This window comes from Anabrus simplex, chromosome 1 (assembly GCF_040414725.1).
Source record: "Anabrus simplex isolate iqAnaSimp1 chromosome 1, ASM4041472v1, whole genome shotgun sequence".
Classification (NCBI taxonomy): domain Eukaryota; kingdom Metazoa; phylum Arthropoda; class Insecta; order Orthoptera; family Tettigoniidae; genus Anabrus; species Anabrus simplex.
Window position 1 is genome coordinate 1636002856 of NC_090265.1, and position 22556 is coordinate 1636025411.

The following is a 22556-nucleotide window of genomic DNA, read 5'->3' on the forward strand; positions in this document are numbered from 1 at the left end:
CATCTTCTACGTTCTCTTTTATAAGACTCGTGCCTCCGTTGCTGCTGTTCAAAATGTGGAGTCTCGTGAATAATAAATCATCATATCGGCCAACCATAAAGCTTCATGACCCATACCGCATAGAAAACTCTCTCAGCCAATTACAGTGGCTCTAGTCCGACAACCTAAATGTCTTCTTCCCTTGTTTCCTAGGTGTACCCTACAACAGTACAGGGTCTGCTCGCCTGATCACCGTTCACTACTTCCTTCTCACGAAGTCATCTTCCGGTCTGAGGCCAGTCACTTCCGTATCCTCCTTGAACCTGTTTAGCCACCGTTTCCGCGGGTGGCCACGATATCTAATTCCTACTTTATCACATCGGAGGGGAGTTCTTGCCATAGTGATGTGCCAGTACCACCGAAGTCGTGCTTCACCCATTTTATTTGTAATGGATGTCACTCCCATCCGTGTCCTTACATTATAATTCTTGGTGCAGTCTAGCCTTGTAACATGCACAGACCGACGTAACATCTTAATCTGCATTACACGGAGGGCCTGCTCGTACTTTGTTGATGCTGACCAGCAATCTGAGCCGTATAGGGCCACTGTGAGAATCATAGACATATACGTTTCCTTTTAGATCGTCAGCCAACGGCCGTAGCCGTGTTGAAACACCGGATCCCGTGAGATCTCCGAAGTTAAGCAACATTGGGCGTGGTCAGGAGTTGGATGGGTTGCCACGCGCTGTTGGTGGGGGTAAGGGAATGGAGGAGCGGAAAGGAACTGGCCACCCTACCGCACGTAAACTCCGGCTCAGGAGCACCTCAGCGGAGGTTCGGACCTGCCTTACCCTTAGATCGTCAGGTACTTTTTTTTATCACTTAGCACTCTGGAGACTTGACAACATTTTGGCCACACAGGATTAACTCGTGTTCGGGAGTCAATAAATGTATCTCCATCTGAAGTGATAAGCAAACCGAGGTTTTTAAATTGTGTAGTCATGGCGAGATGATGATCTTCCCTGCTATAGGCACTATCGGTTTGTGTGTCGTAATGTAAAACTTAAGTTTTGTTGGTGATTAGTCTGAAGCAATTCTCGCACAGGTGATATTTGCAGCGTAAAATCCATAAGTCCGGCAGCTGCGATTGGCAAAAAGCACGTCATCAGCACACAAGATTGTCAATGGGTGAGATGTCTGGATATCAAATACTACTGTGTCCATGTACAAAACGAATTGAATGGGTGATAGTGCTGCTCCTTGGTAGACTCCAACACTGATAGTAGAAGGTAAAGTTCGTTTTGTACAACTTACGGTTCTTGTGATTACATCGCACATAGGCTAGCGGAACGTCATGTTCACGAAGCTCTTTCCGGATAATCTCATGCGGTACTCTGTCAAATGCTTTCTCGATATTAAGAATGTCAGGAGTAGAGGTGGTCTCCTTTCCCTGGGTTTCTCAACAAATAGCCGGGGGGGGGGGCATGGATTTCATCAATTACGCTGAGCCCCTTAACGAATCCCCCTGTGGGTGGGGGCGGTAGAATAACACCCACGGTATCCCCTGCCTGTCGTAAGAGGTGACTAAAAGGGGCTCCAGGGGCTCTGAACTTTGGAGCGTGGGTTGGCGACCACGGGGATCTTAGCTGAGTCCTGGCATTGCTTCCACTTACTTGTGCCAGGCTCCTAACTTTCATCTATCCTATCCGACCTTCCTTGGTCAACTCTTGGTCTTTTCCGACCCCGACGCTATTAGGTTTGCGAGGGCTAGGGAGTCTTTCATTTTCACGCCCTTCGTGGCCCTTGTCTTTCTTTGACCGATATCTTCATTTGTCGAAGAGTCGGATCCCTTCGATTTTTCCCTCTGATTAGTGTTATATAGAGGATGGTTGCCTAGTTGTACTTCCTCTTAAAACAATAATCACCACCACCACCACCTTAACGAATCTGTACTGGTTTTATACGCTGAAAGATCCTCATTGTGTGGCTGAGCAAGCGGATTGGGCGACAATTGTAACATTCGCCGATATCTCCTTCACCCTTTCAATGAGATGGTAGTACTGGTCTGCCAGACTTCAGGTAAGGAATCCTCAACAAAGATACGATTGAAGAGCGCCGCAAGGGTTGGGGTTTCTCATCATCCGAGCGTCTTCTACAAACCGAAGTGTGACGCTGAAACTCCGAGCTTAACTGATACAGACAAGTGCCCTGCGCCAAGAAAGTGGGTGAGGGAGTGAATGATTACTGAATCGTATACTTCCTACTGATGATATACTGTATATTCCAAAACCAAGAGTGTTTAATGGTTTTGTAGCTGACGTTCTATCCCGGAGTCCGGCGAAATGATTCAAATCACTCATTCGTAATTCGATGTTCCTAATTGAATCCGAAATGATTCTAGCAGCACGAGAAATAAGTTGGTGATCAGCATTACGTAAGCACTGGATATTCCTTGTCCATAATAACTGGCAATAATTCCAAACAGTAAAGGAAGTCTTGTCTGACTTAATATGAAGTCACAAGATCTGAAGATTTACTTGGAATGCGAATGACTGGGATGCGAATTTTCACTTGCTTTGAGTGGGATCTGTAATACGAACTCCTGGATGAGAAGCTAGTGTCGAAATCATTCAGTAAATACTCCTCACTATAACAATTCCACTATCACTCTCCATTTGAGTTCATAACACAGAGAGGGCGTACTTACATTGAACTGACGTGCGCGTTCAGCAGCAGCGACATCATCAGTGGAATTCGTTTTAGGTTCATCCCACTCGTTGTTCAGGACAATGGACACCTTTCCTGTAAAAAAGTTGACTGATGAAGCCATGCATACTATAAATGAGGGATTTTCAATGTGGTCTGATTTCAAAAAAACACACTGAATGTGCAACTAACTTGTTCTGAAGCTGCTAGTGAAAATATGCCTGCATACATAAATTGATATGACCTAATGAGACCGAACATTTTCTGGTTTAGTAATATACATTATTAAATTAAATGTGGATATAAATATATTTTCATCAACCTTAGAGTAAGGGCACTTAGAATATAATTATCCGAATATAGTCGGTGAATCTCGTGACCATTTCGCCGGAAAATGAAAATAATTAAAACAGCAAAAATCTCATAAGTGTAAAATCCCTCATATATAATTTCCATTTATTTTTGAAAGACCTCCTGTATTTACAGGCTGCCGCTAAGAACAAGGTAAAACATATCAATTTTATGTACATATCTATTAATTAAAGACAATTCAAAATTAGCTGTAGAGGTGGTCTCAGGATCTTGATGGAGGCTCGGAGAACGAGGGTCGCGATTTCGGGAATGAGCTCCATTGGGAGTTGGAAGCGTTTCCATGTGGCGACGAAGTGACGAGGTATGGTCCCGTGAGCTCCAGCCATTATCCCTGTTATTTCAATTTTATGAAGGTGGTATTTAGATTTGTAGTAAGGGATAGTGTGTTTGTATTTGTTAATATTTTCTAGATTAACCTCCTCTGGCTGACTGCTATGGTGCTCGAACCTGACAGTCGGATCTAATATGAATCCTTGAGAGCTGTTGTCTTTAAAGGCTATGATGTCAATTCTCTGCGAACTACCATTTCTGGGCAGTCCATGTACCTCCTCATGTACACTGAATCCATTCTTTCTCAGTTCTTCGGCAATGAAGGATCAGATCTGGTGGTGCCGCGTGTTTCTTAGGAGCTCCCTGCGTCTGCAGAATCCCAGGACATGACCAAGAGTTTCTTTCTCTCCGTGGCAATGCCGACAGAGGTTGTTGTCCAGGGATCTGCCTGGCACCGAGCGCACCGCAGAAAAATTAGCAGCCATCTTTATAGCCTCTCTCCACTCGTTACAAGACAGTCCGGTATGATCTCGCACCCAAGAGTTTGCTGGTGTATACTCTTTGTAAATTTGTACTCCGAGTCCTTTTTGCGGTAGTGAACAACGAATTCTGCCAGATGCTGTAGAAATGAGCTTAATTTTATTTTTAAATTTTAAACAAATTATTGATACAAATAAATAAATAAATAAATAAATAAATAAATAAATAAATAAATAAATAAATAAATAAATAAATAAATAAATAAATAAATAAATAAATAAGCTATAAATTGTTCATAAAAGTAATAGTGGTAGACATGTTTAAGCCCATATCTCCTTAAGCTGTTTTCACGTAGCCCATATTCTGTATCTCAAAAAATTCAGTACAGTTTCCCCAATTTCCCGTTTAATTTTGTACACTTCTGCTGGAACAGCTTGCATCTGGTCGCTGCTCCTTATGTAGAAAATAATGTACGTGGCCTAAAATTTGCTGTATGACTCTTAGCTGCTTGACTGGGTAATGCGAAATGTACAAACCTCACAGAAGCGCCGTATTCGCCTCACATTTAAATACCATAGGAGTTCACTAAGAAACCACATTTAAATACTGCTCTACGACCGTCGTCATCACACTATTATTTAGAAAATCATACAAAAGCAACCAGTAAATATTCCTTTCTGAAAATTTGCATGCATGATAACGAAGTAATAAACTTACCAATGCCGCTATTTTAGTACGTCTGCTGGGTGTGGTACACCTCAAAACATTCTTCTAAGTGAAGAGCTACGCCACACTTTTTGCACTGCCAGCAACTTTCACTTCTTTTACCCCGGCTGTAGCACACAACACACCTTCTTGTGACTTTTGATTTCTTCTCCGTAGGGGGAATACGCATGGGAAAGTGGGCGCATGATTTAGCTTGTAATCTGGTTTGGGGTGCTCGCTGAAGGTCGACCTCGAACCGAGTACTCCGGCAACTGAACAGTCTCTAGTAGCTGCTGTGCAATGCTAGTTCTGAAGTCCGTGTAGCTCGTCTTTCTGTTAGCAGCGATCTTGTGATACACAGTGAAGGAATTGAAAATACACATATCTAGGAGGTAAAAGAATATTTTCCTCTACCCTTTCACTGTGCGTCGCATGACGGGGAACAGAGCTGTAACCTGATGCTGAAGGTCATTACCACCCATCCCCTCCTGGTATTCAAGGCCACACTTAGGCTTTATCACTTCTTCCCTACGGGTTTGTCCTCTCTTTCGTCTGAGTTTGCCTGTCCCTGTCATGTCAGCTGATTTGTGTTTAGTGGTGAGAAAGCAAACATCCTTTTTATCTTCCACTTCACACACAACATACTGTTGGCAGCCCACGTCTCATACTCTCCACGTTTTAGTTTCGTCTAACAGTTCCAATTACATTCATCTGCTTGTCATGTAGCCTTTTGAATAAATCTGGGGAAGAATACCAGTTATCTAAAAACAATGTATGCCCTCGGTCTAACAAGGGTTCACACATGTTGAGCACAACGTTTGTATATGCTGGCAGACTTGGATCCGTTACATTGTCACCTACATAAATTTTGAAAGACAGACAGTAGCCAGAACTTGATTCACAAATTTTGTAAATTTTTATTCCAAACCTAGAACGTTTATACCTATTACACTGGACATATGAAAGGCGGCCTCTGAATTTCATTAGACTTTCATCTAGAGCAATGTCTTGTGAAGGTAAATATAATTCTGAACATTTGGAGAAGAAATGTTGTACCGGTATTATAGGCCTAATCTTTCTTACTTTGTCACTACTATCGACTTGTTCGCCAACAAAATGTAAAAATCGTGAAATTATAGTAAATCTTCTCCTGCTCATGGTTTCAGGAAAAATAGGAGTGTTTATACACCTGTTTTTACTCCAGTATAACTGTATTCTTGACATTTGCACTGGTGACATTAATATAACTAACGCAAAATATGCCCTAATTTCGTCGGGTGTACTCTCAAACCATTCGTCATCATCTTTCAACTTTTTTTCTGTCTGGATTGTTCAACTGGTTTGCTGCATATGAATTTGTCTCGACAGATATTTTGTCAAACAAAGGGTTCATGTATTCACAAAAAATTGAGAGTTTAGATAGTGGCTGCGTATCAAACTTTTTCAATAAGTTTTCACTAACCCCACTGCATTCACTAAACTTATGTACAACAGGTTTGTTGTCACTTTTTGTCCAGTTTCAGTCTGTGCCGAGGTACGAGCTCGTTTCGAAAGACTCGGCACACCGTCACTTTCCGTGTCATCAGAACTATTATACGCATCGCTAGTACTCAAACTAAGGACTTCAGGGTCTATTTCGTCGTCACAAACATCACTGCCTTCAATATCACTCTCTGAAACACTATCTATTAGCTTCCGTATTCCTTCTTCATCAACACCAGCACATCTGCTTGACGCCACGATGGCAACTGACAAGAGCGAAATAATAAGATTCTCTTATCTCTTGTTACGGAAGTGTGTGAGAACCTGGTGAAAGGGAAAAAAACCGAAGCCACATGTGTAAACTTCAGCTCAGAATGCATACAAGTGGCATCTGTGGGTTAGTGACTGAACTACATGGATTGATGTACAGCTGTGCATCGCCGCGAGCAGAGCTCGTAATTTGGTTAATATGCCACGAAAAACGATGACGAGCTAGGGTCGTCAAATGATGCGATTGGGTTAGAGGCGGGGTGAAAATAACACAACAGTTATTTTAGAACTGCTCCGGACTCGGAACTGTTCTTTAAATGAACAGTACCCGCAACATTCTGTTCTGATATAACAGTGTTCCGAATTGCCTGAACTCCAGGTGGATTGGTCTAGGTCTTCACTCTCACGTGTCCACACTTTTTTCGGCTGGGTGGACCTCTTCTCTGCGCATACTCAGTCGGCCCAGGAATAATTAAACGGGCAGACGCCTAGTTGGCTGTCGCCTTCCCCACTCCACGATGTTTTACACCTGTCTTATTCAGGATGTGGACACCACTCTCCCCGACCTGTTTATTCGTCGTGAAATCGGCCAGGCTGGTTACCCCATCTACGATGTCCTGCGGCTCCGGGACGACTTCACTGGTCAACTTTCGACGGAGGTTCTGACCTTCTTCCTCCATTCACACGCCCCAGCAGCCCTGATCTCCAACGGCGCAACCATCAACGGCAGGCTTCATGAAGTGGTCTCTACTCCGGAGGAACTCATCGAGGCGCGGCGCCACCATCCTCATCCTATTTCCACTGTTCATGTCCGTCACCCTCACACATCCCCACCGTCTCCAGCGCCCCCGTCCGTCATAACGACCACTCTCATCACTACTACTACCACTACCACTACCATCACCACTTCTGCCCATACTACCCCGTCTACTTCTCTTCTTCATACAACAACTAGCCACCTCACTCCTATCATGTCTACTCCCACCATCACCCTCTCTACCACACTATCCAGTCCACACCCGCCTCCTGTCACCTACACGGATGCCACCATTACAGCTCAGCAAATCTCCCGCGCCGAAGCAACCACAGCAACGCCAACTCACCAGCAGTCTCCATCTCCGAGCTGTGTCATCCGTGGCATTGACCCCGCCATCGCCGATCGGGACATCCTGGAGGATCTACAACTGGCAGGCGTCCCCGCCCGTCGGGCGTTTCGTATCTTCAACGCCAACGGCCCAACCTTCATGGTGCGCATCCAGCTCTCCTCTGCAGCCGACGTAGACTATCTACTCACCACCGGATCCGTTTTCGCGGGCGGACTTATCGAGAGGAGCCCTCTCGCTCCCCACCCCGCCCCGACCGCTCCACGCCTCTTACCCCTTCTCGTAGCCCGCTGCCCGCCCCGCCACCCACCCCATCCCCGCAAGCTGTCCCCCTACCCGCTCCACAACCGAACTTCCCCATATCGCCCTTCCCGACTCTAGACCTCCTTCGTCTACTAGCCACTTCTATTACCAACATTACCACGACCCTTTACTACCTTCTCTCACAATCCTACCCTCCTCCTTACTCCAACTTTCTCCCGGCACAATTTATGTAATTTATGTAATTCTCTGTAAATACTGTCACTTTCTGTAACGCGCGCCCGAGATACATCGGTATTAAATAAATCAACTGTCCCCTCTTCCCCCGGTGTTTGCGTGGGTTTGCCTACGCGGGATGCTTCGTGGGTCTCCCCTGGGTCCCGGCTTCTTGTGACGGTGCCTTTACGCCAGATTCATTAACTATTTTCCCCTCTGGTGTGTACAACACACACCCCCTACATTTTCTCTTTTTCACTAATTCTTTCCTTTACACGGCCGAAGAACTCCTTAGTTGAGTTGATGGTCCGTCCCTCCGGGTCTGAGGAAAGGGAGTGAAATAACTTGTTTTCGCTTCGCTTCGTCTAGGTGTTTAAGAACCACGCACGCCCCAATTGCTGGCGGATTGTTCCGACTCCAGAAGAACGTGAGTGCTAGTTTTCTGACACATAATTCTTACTCTTTGTTCATTTTAATTCCTGCTGCGTTAAGCTACGTGCATCAGCTACTAGTGTTTTATCTTTTACCGCAGTTTACGGCTTTTTATGTTGTGCTGTCTACTGTAATTTGTAAATCAGAGGTGTTAAAAGATGAACCAAAGGAAGTGCTGAGAACTTTAGTGGGCCAAGTGCTATATTTCTAAAATGGATAAAAATAAGGTTAAAGTTTAGTCACTGTCATAATTCACAGAAATAGATTACAGAGACTGCAACCTTTGCATACCGTATTATAGTTAATAAATCCAATAATCGCTACAAAACAAAATACAAAGGGTATCTGGGCTTTTAATAGAAATGAAAAGTAAGTAAATACCATCATTTTCCACTGGAGTGGATTTGGCCCAATTTGGCTCTGAACGAAAGTATGAATTTTAAAAATACGCCAGTAGGCCAACTCCACATGGCACAGTAAGGTAATTTACTTTACCGTAGCTACATCACAATAACACAAATCCTTAAAATTACTTATGATAACTGTGGAATGAATGGAAGCATGGCAGTTAAATTATCGGGTACGTCGCGCATTCCTATCTACGAAATATCACTGTAGAATTTATCACAAATGGAACATAATAATTGATTTTACACAGTTGAAGTCTAAAGTCTGCGGTAAATTAAGAAATATTATATTTTTGAAGAATATTGTGTATATCTACTTTACTTACTTTACAAGAACTTTTGGTGCTACGCTCACAGTAACACACGTATGTGTTTTGTTTGTCTTACACTTTCAACAATTTCGTGTGTGATGTCTGTGTTCACTGAAGTTCTTTGCTTTCGTTTCATTGCTTCAGTTGTCAATGACATCATTTCCTGAATTGTATCGCGATATGCAAGATTTAATAGGCGACAAAAAGCTATGGCCAATGTACATAAGAAGAACTCTGTGGACTAGTGATTTATTGGACCAGGATCATGCTATTTTTCTTTCAACAAATATCATTTTTGCGGTACTTACGATATTTCTCTGTAATGTGCAGCACCAAGTTGTTGAATGCGTCCTTAGTTGTTTTTCCGTAGAGTTCCAGCCACATCACTATAACATGGTCATTTGCCTCATTGAAGAACGAAATAACATCGTGAATGCTGTTGACCTCCATTCTGCTGTTTGAACTGGCCGCTCTAGTCATATGGACAAAGATAATAAGAATCCACAGACATAACACTCCCATTCTTCGGTGCTAGCCCTGAACCTCAAGAAATTAACTAAAGACGGCACCAGCAGCGGAATACGACATAAAGGAGTCCTGTGTACAGGCCTTCAATATGTATCCATATTTCTCTAATAACGGCGGTATTTCTTAATTTACCGCAGATTTTTCACTTCATTTAAGTAAAAGCAAATATTATGTTCCATTTGTGACAAATTTTACAGTGACATTTTGTAGATAGGAATTAGCGACGTAACTTAAATTATCATATTTAGCTTGTGCCAGCTTAATGAGCGCTGTGTAAGCAGGACTCAATTCCCATGGTGAAGGTACTGAAGTTGTTACCTTTACAGATGGCCTGCCCATAGGAGAAGGTGAAATATCAAATATTTCCCATTCTTCCATTTCTTTGAGTGTGTAACTGAACTTAATGTTAAGAGGTTTATTAAAATGGAAACGAAACCATCTAAATTTAAGCCACTGAACCTTCTTCTCATGTACTGTTTCCTTACGAATCACAAAGTTTTTTGAGAGCTCGCTGTTGTGCTGACCTACTTCTGTTGGGCCCTTTTGTGCTGTATCTTCACTTCACATATAAATGTACCCTTTATCATTCCCACAGTTATGTATTCCTACATTATACACCCAAAACCTCCTGTTGTAAAAATAAACGCTATTTATTTTCTTCGAATTTGTATCACTGTTTACGTTCTCATCATTGCCGATGTCCGCCTTGATACTACGCATGATCACTCGACTGAGAGAAAGCGAGGGATTGGTCATGAGGACTTGGCCCACAACAGTGGTTGATATTTTTTAACCCTGTAGCACATAAATGGGAAGACGTGGAGGTAGCCCAGTTGAAGAGAAAATATCTGAGTCAGAAATGAACCACTAGATGGCATTAACTCAAATTCGACGGTCGGTGGATTTGGGCCACTCTGGTTCTCAGCCCTTATTTTAAATGCAATCACTTTCATATGCAGTTTTCATTTAGCGTAAAAAGCAGAAACATAGTTTATTCTTATTTTAGCATGATTAGCATACACGAGATCTGTTGAAAGTTTCTTAATTCCCGCAGGTCCTAAACCTCGATAGTTATTTTGGAACTGTTATTTGGAACATTGTATTTTATGGAACAGGAACAAAGGGAGATGTTCCAGAAAAAGAACAATTTCACACATCTGCAAAGCTGAAGGTAATACTTACCGTGCTGGGTAGAGCGGTAGTGGTCGTTGTAGAGGTGGTACGCTCTAGCGTGGGCGATGAGCATGTGGTGAGCTGCTAAATAGTCTCCTACACCTGGCTTATCGATTGACGGTGCGTCCTCTCCCGAAGATGCGTAGCCATTTATGCAAGACAATGGTTCATTTAGAGTGAACCACCATTTAACCTAGAATCAGAAACCGAGAATACATCCTGCGTAAAGGCATGTTCAACAGACACGGAATCACTGTCTTCATTGTCTCCAAAGAGCAGATTTGATACACCACTCAATCACTCGTATTAAACCCAATCACAAATAAACCCAGCCTCACGAAATGTACACAGAAAGCTCTTCATGGGAAGTACCTCCATGAACTGGATGAGCTACATACTTAGACTAGTACCAATATGTGTCACACGTCACGCTATAGCCACTTGCAGCCACCAGAAAATATCTTGAAGGATTCAACCATTTCATAAGAAAATCGCCGTCGCTGCTACTGGTCAACAGAAACCATTCGTAACACTGCTGTCCACATTTAGCGAATTCCACTTACAAACATCGACACGAACAAATAAAAAAATTCATCCACCAGAAAATGTGTCCTCCAGTGTAAACTTCTTCAATTATCCTCTAGCTATTGGAAGTAAAAGGCAGAGGCGATCATTGAAAGGTCAAGCTATAAAATTTTGTGGGACATCCCTGTTAATGCCTAGAAATTTCCTCATAATTTGCAAGGTATACAGGAGAACAGCCTTTTGGGTCTATAGAAGTAGATGGATGCACTGAGTGTGTATGATGAACTGGGCAGAATCTTGAGAACATCACCGGTACATAACAAAGCTATTAGATTGGTGGTTACAGAGTGCAGTTTCCTAAGTATGAATTCTCTTCACCAGACACCTCTTCAGCATTAGGATTCAGTGATTAACGAGAGACAACAATGTAAAAGTGAATAAATCCCTTACCCGGTTTGTAGGCGTGTTTTTGGATCCAGAGTTCGACACTCTACCACTGATTCAGATAGAGAGGTGGGGGTGGGGGTGTCAATATTACCGACAGAACGCGCTGTACTTATGAGCAGAATATGAAATGTAGCGTGTAGTTGTGTCATTCTTTAATGACGAGAGATATTGAATCACTCCTTTCTATCACTACAGATGTATTTCACTTAATTTTCGAGGTATGGTGAACCAACCAGCACTTGTTTTTATAACCTACAATAATTGTTGAAGTCACTCACCCGATCACCAAAGTTCTCGTACAGGACTCTGGCGTAATCTTCAAAGTAGTCAGCTATGATGGGGTTGGTCCATCCTCCGAGATCCTGGAGCCACTGAGGGAGATCCCAATGATACATCGTGACCTGCAAATACGCCAAGGATATTCTTGATTCTTCATTATGAAAGTAACAAAGTGACCATCATCATCAGCAACTTACATAGGATATAGTCTCGTGGTATTTATTTCCGTATATTGACTGTGAGTCATTGCCGGAAATAGCCACGTGTAGCTGCTTTTTCGGTCATCGTTTAAATTCGGGGCGTTCCATGTGAAATGAAATAGCGAAAAGTATGTTTTTTAATTTTGAAGTAATAATAATTTCATGTAGCTATTCCTAGCCTGTAAGGCAGATCCTCTAACGAGGGTGGGAGCAGCCACCGTTTATGGGAACTACATGTTTTTGTAGTGGAATATAGTGTTCATCCCTCCGTCTTGGAATAGAGCAATGATAATTCTCCTGCACAAAAAAGGGAACATACATGACATGAGAAACTATCATTCTGTTAGCTTGCTCTCTGTCGTATGCAAGGTTTTCACCAAGGTACTGACTAAGTTCAACGCTTGATTTTGCCCAGCTAATTGAACAAGCAGGTTTCCACCGAGGTTTTGGAACAAACTACCACATACCCACCCTTCGTGAAGTTATCAGCAGAAGTAATGAATATCAAATGCTGCTCTATCTATCCTTTGTGGACTTTGAAAAGGCTTTTGAATCGGTGAGCCACGCTGCTGTTATGCAAGCCTTAGCCGAACACGGCGTCGGTACTGCCTACATAAGAGTACTCCAGCATATTTACGAAACCTCTTCAGCCTTTGTGAACGTCAGTGTACCAACCACGGAATTTCCCACTCAAAGAGGTGTAAAGCAAGGCGACCCCATATCTATCAAGTTGTTCTCAGCAGCATTAGAAATGGCCATGTCAGAAATCAACTGGAGAGGTACAGGAATCAAAACCAATGGGAAAAGTTTGAAAAATTTAAGGTTTGCAGATGAAATTACAACGACATCGATGAACTACAAACTCTAATAAAAGATCTTGTACCGGGCGAGTTGGCCGTGTGCTTAGAGGCGCGCGCCTGTGAGCTTGCATCCGGGAGATAGTAGGTTCGAATTCCACTATCGGCAGCCCTGAAAATGGTTTTCCTTGGTTTCCCATTTACACACCAGGCAAATGCTGGGGCTGTACCTTAATTAAGGCCACGGCCGCTTCCTTCCAACTCCTAGGCCTTTCCTATCCCATCGTCGCCATAAGACCTATCTGTGTCGGTGCGACGTAAAGCACCTAGCAAAAAAAAAAAAAAAAAGATCTTGTCTCAGCCTCTCACAAAGTGGGACTATCCATGAACCTTTCTAAAACCAAAGTAATGCTCAACAAATGGGCCCCAACAGGAAAGCTACACGGGAGAAACTCTACATTACAACAAGTCACTGTATATGTCTATCTTGGCCAGCTTGTAAACATTAAAGGGGGCTTAAGACCGGAAATGTTCCGACGTATCGAACTAGGATGCAAACTTACGGGAGAAATTCTTCAATATTCAAATTCATCATGCCAACCCACTTAAAGAAGATAGTCTTTGACCAGAGTGTTCTCCCTGTACTGACTTACGGTTGTGAAACCTGGACATTGAGCGGGTTTGTTGAGCAAAATCACTAAACAGCCCAAAGAGCTATGGAACGGTTTATGCTAGGCTTCGCAAAGAAAGACAGGAAGAAAATAGATTACATCAGCTCAGTGACATTTCAGAAAGGGTGGCTATCCTTAAAAGGCAGTGGGCAGCCCATGTTGTTTGGAGAACTGATGGTAGGTGGACCAAGCTTTTGCTTGAGTGTAGTTCGAAAGATTATCTGAGACGAAAGGGATAAAGACACCCGGCAGATTACTGGGATCAATTGGCAGAACACTGCCCAATACCGTCCCAGATGGAGAGACCTCATGAAAACCTACTTTGCTTCGGACTTAAAGAGGCCACATCGCAAAAACGATTGAATGTGACTGACAGTGGTAGTGTTGTGTGTGGCGTGTGATTTACAGGAATGTTACGGACAATAAAGACACCCAGTCCCCGAGCCAGGGGAAATGACCATATAATGATCCGGTTGGAATCGAACACAGGACCTTCTGAACCGAAGGCGACTATGCTGACCCTTTATCCAAGAGACCGGGCAATTTTGAAGTAATATCTTAGAAAAATGAAGTGATAGAAGACGTTCATTTCTATGCAGATTCCTCTTTTCAACTATTCTTGTATTAAATGTTGAATAAAGTACTGTTTTTGGACACTTAGCTCTTTCCGAAAATATTCTAACATGATGGTCCGGTGGTAGATAAATAAATGCACGACTGGTAGCGCTTACTCTAAGATTGATGAACTAACACTCATTTTTTACCTGCTATATAGGAACACAGCTACACTAGCTCTTTCTCACTGTCTTCAATGCTCAGTCACACTAGTATTTCACTCTGATACTAACGAGATAAAACGGTTATACTACACAGTTGACATATACACCCACTGTACACTATACTGGCCACACAGTCACAGTCTGCACACGCGCAACACGCATGTACGTGCTATAGAGTTCACACACACACACACACACACACACACACACACACGGCAATCTTCTTTTATCTGTTACCCCTCTTCGCTCAAACTGCAATGTTGCATCGGTTCACATGCAGCACTCTGGTGCTCCGAAGCACACACTCCACAGCGCTGTCACTAACTGAACTGAACCATCACGATCGTTGGCAGTGCCGCACTCCTAGTAGGGATGGGCTGCGAACGGAGTCGCGAAGAGTCGACACTGCTACCTCTGGAACCGACACTCTCGACTCCAGTGTCGACTCGAATGATGCAGTAACGCTATCTATCAACTATTGTCGGAACTGCTCGGAATTATAGTTCCACGTTCCTCCCTTGGAAACACGTGATACGATGAATACAAGATGATTATTTAGCCAGCAAACATTAAATATTGTTTCGAGATTTTATCATCGTTAGTGTTAATGTTGTAGGTCTATTTTGGCGACGATGATGATAATGACGACGCTAATTGTAGTGGTAATAATAATCTGACAGTATACTTTTACACCATCGCCAATATTGACTTCACCGAGTTCAGTTACGCAGTATAGGGTGCAACGCGTGCGACTGACACCCGGCGGTCCCGGGTTCGATTCTCGGCTGGGTTAGATTATTTAATTGTAAACGATTAATACCCCTGGCCTGGGGCATAAAACAGAAAAAAAAGAAGCGAATGCTTAGAGTATGATTTTACAACAAATTTTTTACCAAACATTGTGCGCCATAATAGCCGCCTCCGCAGTCTAGGGAGGCCCCGGTATCGATTCCGGCCAGGTCAGGAATTTTTACCTGTATATCAGGTTTCGTGATCACGTTGAGGTAGAGACCGGGTCTAGAAAGCCAAGAATAACGGTCGAGAGGATTCGTCGTGCTGAACACACGTCACCTCGTAATCTACTGGCCTTCGAGCTGGGCAGAGGTCACTTGGTAGGCCAAGGCCTACCAGGGCTGTCGCGAAAAGGGGCTTTTGTGTATACTACTACTGCTACTACTACTACAGTACTACTACTACTACTACTACTACTACTACTAATAATAATAATAATAATGCAACAAGACTTAACGTGGTCCATGAATTATAATGATAACCTACAACCTGTTTTCCAGTCAGTGGCCGGGTCAGGAATGGAATGAATGAAGCCCCCATCCTGCGGCGAGGATAGGAATTGTACCGGTTGCCGAGGCCTGTCGCACTCCTCTGGGGCAATGATGAATGACTGACAGATAAAATGAAATGATGTTGGAGAGTGTTGCTAGAATGAAAGATGACAGGGAAAACCGGAGTACCGGGAGAAAAACAAATCTCACGTGGAGTGACCGGGATTTGAACCACTGAACCAAGCGGTGAGAGGCCGAGGCGCTGCCGCCTGAGCCACGGAGGCTTTGAATGATGTAGTGTATGTTCGAATTATGTTAGAGGATTTACCCATATTAGATTTGTTTTCATCGTACATGTGCAATTCATAATTATTTACCATCGATGTCTGTTTATTAATTTCCTAATCACGACAAATAAAGAAGTGAAATAAAATGTCCGTGGTCTGCTTTGCCGATACCTTCTGACATGACACGTTTAATTTTATTTCAACTACATCATTACGCTCGTCGTCTTGGTTAACGATATCGTACTTCACTCTACAATACTCTTCAAACACCCAATGGGCAAATGAGCAGCAACATGTATGATATTTCATGTTATTTTCCGCGCCACGACACGCAAGCGGCCCCGCAATGAGAGTCAAGTTCGCTTGGAGTCGCGAGGCTTCATGCGAAGCGAGCGTGCGGCCCCGCAATGCGCATCAATTTAACTTGGAGTCGCGAGGCTTCATGCGAACCGAGACCGGTGTTCGGAGTCGATGGAGTCGACGCTCTCGATTCCAGGCTTCAGTCGCGCCCATCCCTAGCTCTCAGTCGCTTCCTGACTGACCTCAACTGAACCGTCCAAATCTCATCCGGCTTGTCTTTTATAGGGAGGCCAGCCCTTCCAGATACTTCCGACGAGGAAAAGCTCCTGGATCTCTGTTGGAAATCGACTGCTCTGGTCATAACTTCGATTCATTTCTGATGCTACCAGGAAGGCCCGAAATGATGTCACAGAATTGTGGCCAAGGGCATCAGTCTCGCGTATGACTGGTTGCAGCAGATGCACGCTACTGGGACGTCACACGTGACTGGGAGCAAGCTAGATCGCTCCTCCAACGGCCTTCCGTTCAAAACAGTGGAACCCGCCACAATATTATGAAGCAAATAATAAAGATAAGCCATCCATTTACGTAAAGATAAAACTATGCAGAATACAATAATTGCTGTCTTAAGAATTTAGTTATTTATTAATATGTTCTGGAAGCACACTGTTACGAATAAAATACGGACTGTTGTAATGAGTCCGCCTCTGTGGTGTAGTGGTTAGTGTGATTAGCTGCCACCCCCGGAGGCCCGGGTTCGATTCCCGGCTCTGCCACGAAATTTGAAAAGTGGTACGAGGGCTGGAACGGGGTCCACTCAGCCTCGGGAGGTCAACTGAGTAGAGGTGGGTTCGATTCCCACCTCAGCCATCCTGGAAGTGGTTTTCCGTGGTTTCCCACTTCTCCTCCAGGCGAATGCCGGGATGGTACCTAACTTAAGGCCACGGCCGCCTCCTTCCCTCTTCCTTGCCTATCCCTTCCGTTCTTCCCATCCCTCCACAAGGCCCCTGTTCAGCATAGTAGGTGAGGCCGCCTGGGCGAGGTACTGGTCATTCTCCCCAGTTGTATCCCCCGACCAAGAGTCTGAAGCTCCAGGACACTGCCCTTGAGGCGGTAGAGGTGGGATCCCTCGCTGAGTCCGAGGGAAAAACCGACCCTGAAGGGTAAACAGATGATGATGATGATGATGTAATGAACTAATTTAATTCATTGGTGACGCACTTAGTACACACACTAAGTTATACTCTACTATGAATAATCGTACTCAACTACTTATTGGGTATTTACAAATTTCTCTTGTCCTCATAGCAGGTCTTCGGCTGGCAGTCATTACTTGGAACGGCGATTCTTCCTAATCATGACGGACACGTTTCACCTTTCACTTCGCCTCGTACTCACCGGTCACTTCTAGCAGCCATTCAATATAGACAGCCTGTATTTCGTTTCTCTATGAGAGCGGCAATGAAGTGAGATTAAACTTCGTAGCGAATTTTAACGACCGGATACACTTCCTTACGCCAACCTCACCGGAGAAGTTAATGAGATGAGGTGAAATGAAATGAAATGGCGAATGGCTTTTAGTGCCGGGAGTGTCCGAGGGACATATTCGGCTCGCCAGGTGCAGGTCTTTTGAGTTGACTCCCGCAGGTGACCCGCGCGTCGTGATGAGGATGAAATGATGATGATGACGACACATACACTCAGGCCCCGTGCCAGCGAAATTAACCAATGATGGTTAAAATTCCCGACCCTGCCGGGAATCGAACCCGGGACCCCTGTCACCAAAGGCCAGCAAAATAGCCAATTAGCCATGGAGCCGGACATGAGATGAAATGAATGGCGTGATGTATGATAGTGAGAAAAGGGAGAGTGAAACCCGGTTCCGGCACATAGACCACTCCTGTCGAATATCACCGAGGGTTCGGCTCAATTACGTCTCCATTCGACGGACGAATCACCATCAAAAGCGGCATATGCCGTCAGTCCATATGAAAACTGCGCAGAGCTTTGGAATTGAATCCAGGCTTTTCTCAGGCAGTCTAGTGATTATAAATTGTATATAACCACCTCTCCTAACCTGCCGGCCAATTTGTGAAAGGTTTTTCGTCCAATGGGAATATATGTATATATTTTTTTTTCCTAGTGGCTTTTACGTCGCACCGACACAGATAGGTCTTATGGCGACGATGGGATAGACGAGGCCTAGGAGTTGGAAGGAAGCGGCTGTGGCCTTAATTAAGGTACAGCCCCAGCATTTGCCTGGTGTGAAAATGGGAAACCAAGGAAAACCATCTTCAGGGCTGCCGACAGTGGGATTCGAACCCACTATCTCCAGGATGCAAGCTCACAGACGCGCGTATCTAACCGCACGGCCCCAATGGGAATCGAACCGCCTAACCACGGTATCAGACCTTATAGACGACTTAACGATCATCGCAAAGAGGAGAGCTAAAAGGCCTATATTATAATACGAATATGAAACTTCATTACATTTTCTATGGATAAGAGAATATGGGCCACGAAAGTCACGAGAAAACATTTTAGAATGTAAATTTACTACTATTTTTCGTGAGCGCGATTAAATATTTTAACATTATATTGCTTTTCAAGCGTTTTTACGTCTGTTTGAAAATTTCAGTAATTTAAAAATCCAAGTTAACTTTTTGCAATTTTTGTTAGACCTGAAATGGAATGGCGCTTGCGGGAGTGATGGATCTCTATTACTTAGAAAACACACTGAGTTTGGTCTCGGGCAGCAGCAAACTTCACTCACCATTGGTTGGATTCCATTGTCCAACAACTCGTAGATCAGGTTGTTGTAATACTGAATTGCTGTAGGATTGACATTGTTCGCTTCCCCTGTCGGTAGAACACGGGGCCAGGATATGGAGAAGCGGTAGAAATCCACCTGTAACAACAGAAAGTGTTGCAGTAAACTATGTTACAACGGTTGGTATTTTAAAGAAAATAGAGTTGAAAGAATTGTTATCTTACCCCTAGCTCTTTGAGTACCCTTACGTCTTCCTTGTATTTGTGGTACGAGTCGTCTGCCACGTCACCGTTCTGTCTGTCCTTGACGTAGTCAGGATGATCGTGTAGCATACGGTCCCAAATGCTCTCCCCTTTACCTAAAGAAATATAAAACAACACAGGGTAGCAGTGGCGTGTGGTAAAATTTTACTGACAAGGGAATCCTATAATGTCGAGTTTCCGTAAGGCTGATCTGCATTGGTAGAAAATCAATACATCGAGTAGGCCTACTCTCTTTTTAATTTCCAAATTATTTTTACTCCCTGAAATGTTCAACTACCTGCTGCTGCACTTATACATGTGTTTTGTTTAAATAAATAAATGAGCCGCTTTCAAGGCAACAATGTACTCTATATGTATTAACGCCGGGCTGAGTGGCTCAGACGGTTGAGACGCTGGACTTCTGACCCCAACTTGGCAGGTTCGATCCTGGCTCAGTCCGGTGGTATTTGAAGGTGCTCAAATACGTCAGCCTCGTGTCGGTAGATTTACGTAAAATAACTCCTGTGGGACTAAATTCCGGCACCTCGGCGTCTCCGAAGACCGAAAAAGTAGTTAGTGGGACGTAAAGCAAATAGCATTATTATTATTATATGTATTAACATAGGAAAGATGAAATTCTCTAGATTACGAATAAACAAAAACTAAAATTGAAAATTTCACGATTTCAACTTGTCAAGAGCCTTTTAAGGTAAATAACTGTCGAACATGGCTTTTTTAGAGTGGTATGTGATACAGCATTGATATACATTATTATGGGACTTATCGTGTCAGAAATAACATACACTTAATAAGTTAATAATGACCGAGCTCGATAGCTGCACTCGCTTAAGTGTGGCCCGTATCCAGTATTCGGGAGGTAGTGGGTTCGAAATCCACTGTCAGCAGCCTTGAAAATGATTTTCCGTGGTTTCCCATTTTCAAACCAGGCAAATGCTGGGGCTGTACCTTAACTAAGGCCACGGCCGCTTCCCTCCCACTCCTAGCCCTTTCCTGTCCCATCGTCGCCATAAGACCTCTCTGTGTCGGTGCGACGGAAAGCAACTTGTAAAAAAAAAAAAATCGTGATCAAACCAGAAGTACTATACTTTGCTGAGACCTTGGATTTAACAAGCAGAGGATACGCTAGAGAAACTGGAGAAGAAGGAAAGGAAGATCCTAAGCAAGATTCTGGGACCTACATATGTTGGTAGACAACGAAGTTTAAGACATAACAAAGAGACTGAGGAAATTATAGAGTCGATGAAGAGGAGACGAATGCAAATTTATGGACATTTCCTACGTATGAATCAATCCAAGGCTGACTCGAAAACTAGTTACACATTTCGAAGGGAAAAAAAATGTTCCTAGGTGGTTTATGGAGATATATGCTGATATGGAGACAATTAGTTTCAGACTTAAGAGGCTTCCGAGAAGAAGGAGGAAATACATCTTTCAAAAGTGATTTTTTCAGAAGAAGGAAGGAAGCAGATAAGCCAACGAATGAAGCTATATTGGCAGAAGATCAAAGCCATGGGGAGGGAAAAGCTGATCCATGATACCATAGTTGTTACTACTCCGTTGTCCATAGCTCAAAATCGAACATAATAATAATAATAATAATAATAATAATAATAATAATAATAATAATAATAATAATAATGGCTCGGAAGTTCATGATCTAAAGAAGTACAAAATATGCCCTAACAACTAGATCACAATGACTTGAAAAAGGTAAAATATAACTTAAGCATTTTAGGGATATGTGACAAGTATTACTAACATTATCCGTGTCAATAAGTGATACGCGATAACACAGCAGACACATTTAATAATGCAAACTGACAGAGCTACAATAGGTAAATTAAAACTTTATACACTCATGTAGTATCACAGCCCTGAGGTGCAGTTCTCAGTCTGTTTTCCTAAATAAAAATATACAAAAATGAAGTACTAGCATTCTTTTTGGTATCTGACGGCGTACATTCGTACAGCATCTCTTTCTGGGAAGCATGTCTTCTAAACCTGATACCTATCGTTTTCAAAAAGAAAGAAAAATACATTCCGTGGTTTCCCCATTTTCACACCAGGCAAATGCTGGGGCTGTACCTATCTAAGGCCACGGCCGCTTCCTTCCCACTCCTAGCCCTTTACTGTCACATCGTCGCCATAAGACGTATCTGTGTCGGTGCGACGTGAAACAACTAGCAAAAAAATAATCTACTACAGTGTAGTATTTTTAAATTCTGTGTTTGAAATTCGACGCAGATAAAATATACCTTGTTAAAAACGACACCCCGATTTAAACAAAAATGCTCAAAATACAATAAAATATGATCTTATATCACTAAAATCAGCAAAATATAATAAAATATGACCTTATATAACTAAAATCAGCAAAATATAATAAAAGCAATGAAAATGGCTAAAATACGCATTTATATACAGCATAAAATTGCTTTAAACGGGGTCAGGAACCCATCATTAACAGCTATTCCTGGTAAAATGACGATAGGAATGAAATATGACTCTTTCATAACGCCCGAACCTTAGTTATTAGTTGTACGTCCCACTAAATAGTTTTTCGGTTTTCGAAGACGCCGAGATGCAGAAATGTTGTCCCGTAGGGGTTCTTTTACGTGCCGGTAAGTCTATCAACACGGGGATGACGTATTTGAGCACTTTCCAATACAACCGGACTGAGCCAGGATGAAACCTTCCAGGCTGGGTTCAGGTAGCCAGGGCCTTAAAAGTCCGAGCCACTCAGCTCGGCACAATTAATAAGTTAAAAGCTATGATGAAAGATATTTTAAAGAAATATAGAGGAGCGAGAGTGGGGAAAACAGGAAGTTTCTTTGGTGCCCCGAACACGTGCACAATACTTTACGAAGACAGCGCCTTTAATCACTATGCTATGAAAACGTTTATCTGAGTGCTGTCTTATGTGATGGTTTATAACTGGTGTTTCAAAACTGAAACGTCAAAATCTCGAAAATTAAAGGACATTAGAGAGAATTTCCAAACAGGTATTGATTTTGAAACGATGTAGATTAGTCTCACGTAAGCTCGACTAAGTTGACGTCCCCTACGCTATAGAATCACTTTTTTGAAAGTAATTACATCTGCCTTATGGTGCATCGCTTGCGTTTTCATAGACTTCGATGGTTTCGAAGAAAGAAAACCAAATCAACGTTTAATTATTTTATTTATTTATTTATTTATTTATTTATTTATTTATTTATGCCCTTATAAATGGCGGAATTAGCGCTTACGGCCCTCTCTTA

General features: G+C 43.0%; 1 protein-coding gene across 1 annotated transcript in view; it reads right to left on the reverse strand.

Moving 5' to 3' along the window:
* Positions 1–22556, reverse strand: part of LOC136881360 (myrosinase 1) — a 46872-nt gene that overhangs the window by 18559 nt on the left and 5757 nt on the right. The window contains exons 2-6 of the mRNA XM_067154147.2: positions 19258–19391; positions 19037–19171; positions 11946–12068; positions 10705–10888; positions 2687–2781 (exon numbers count right to left, since the gene is read on the reverse strand). Coding sequence (XP_067010248.2) covers positions 2687–2781; positions 10705–10888; positions 11946–12068; positions 19037–19171; positions 19258–19391 — 671 coding nt within the window. The remainder of the gene's footprint in view (positions 1–2686; positions 2782–10704; positions 10889–11945; positions 12069–19036; positions 19172–19257; positions 19392–22556) is intronic.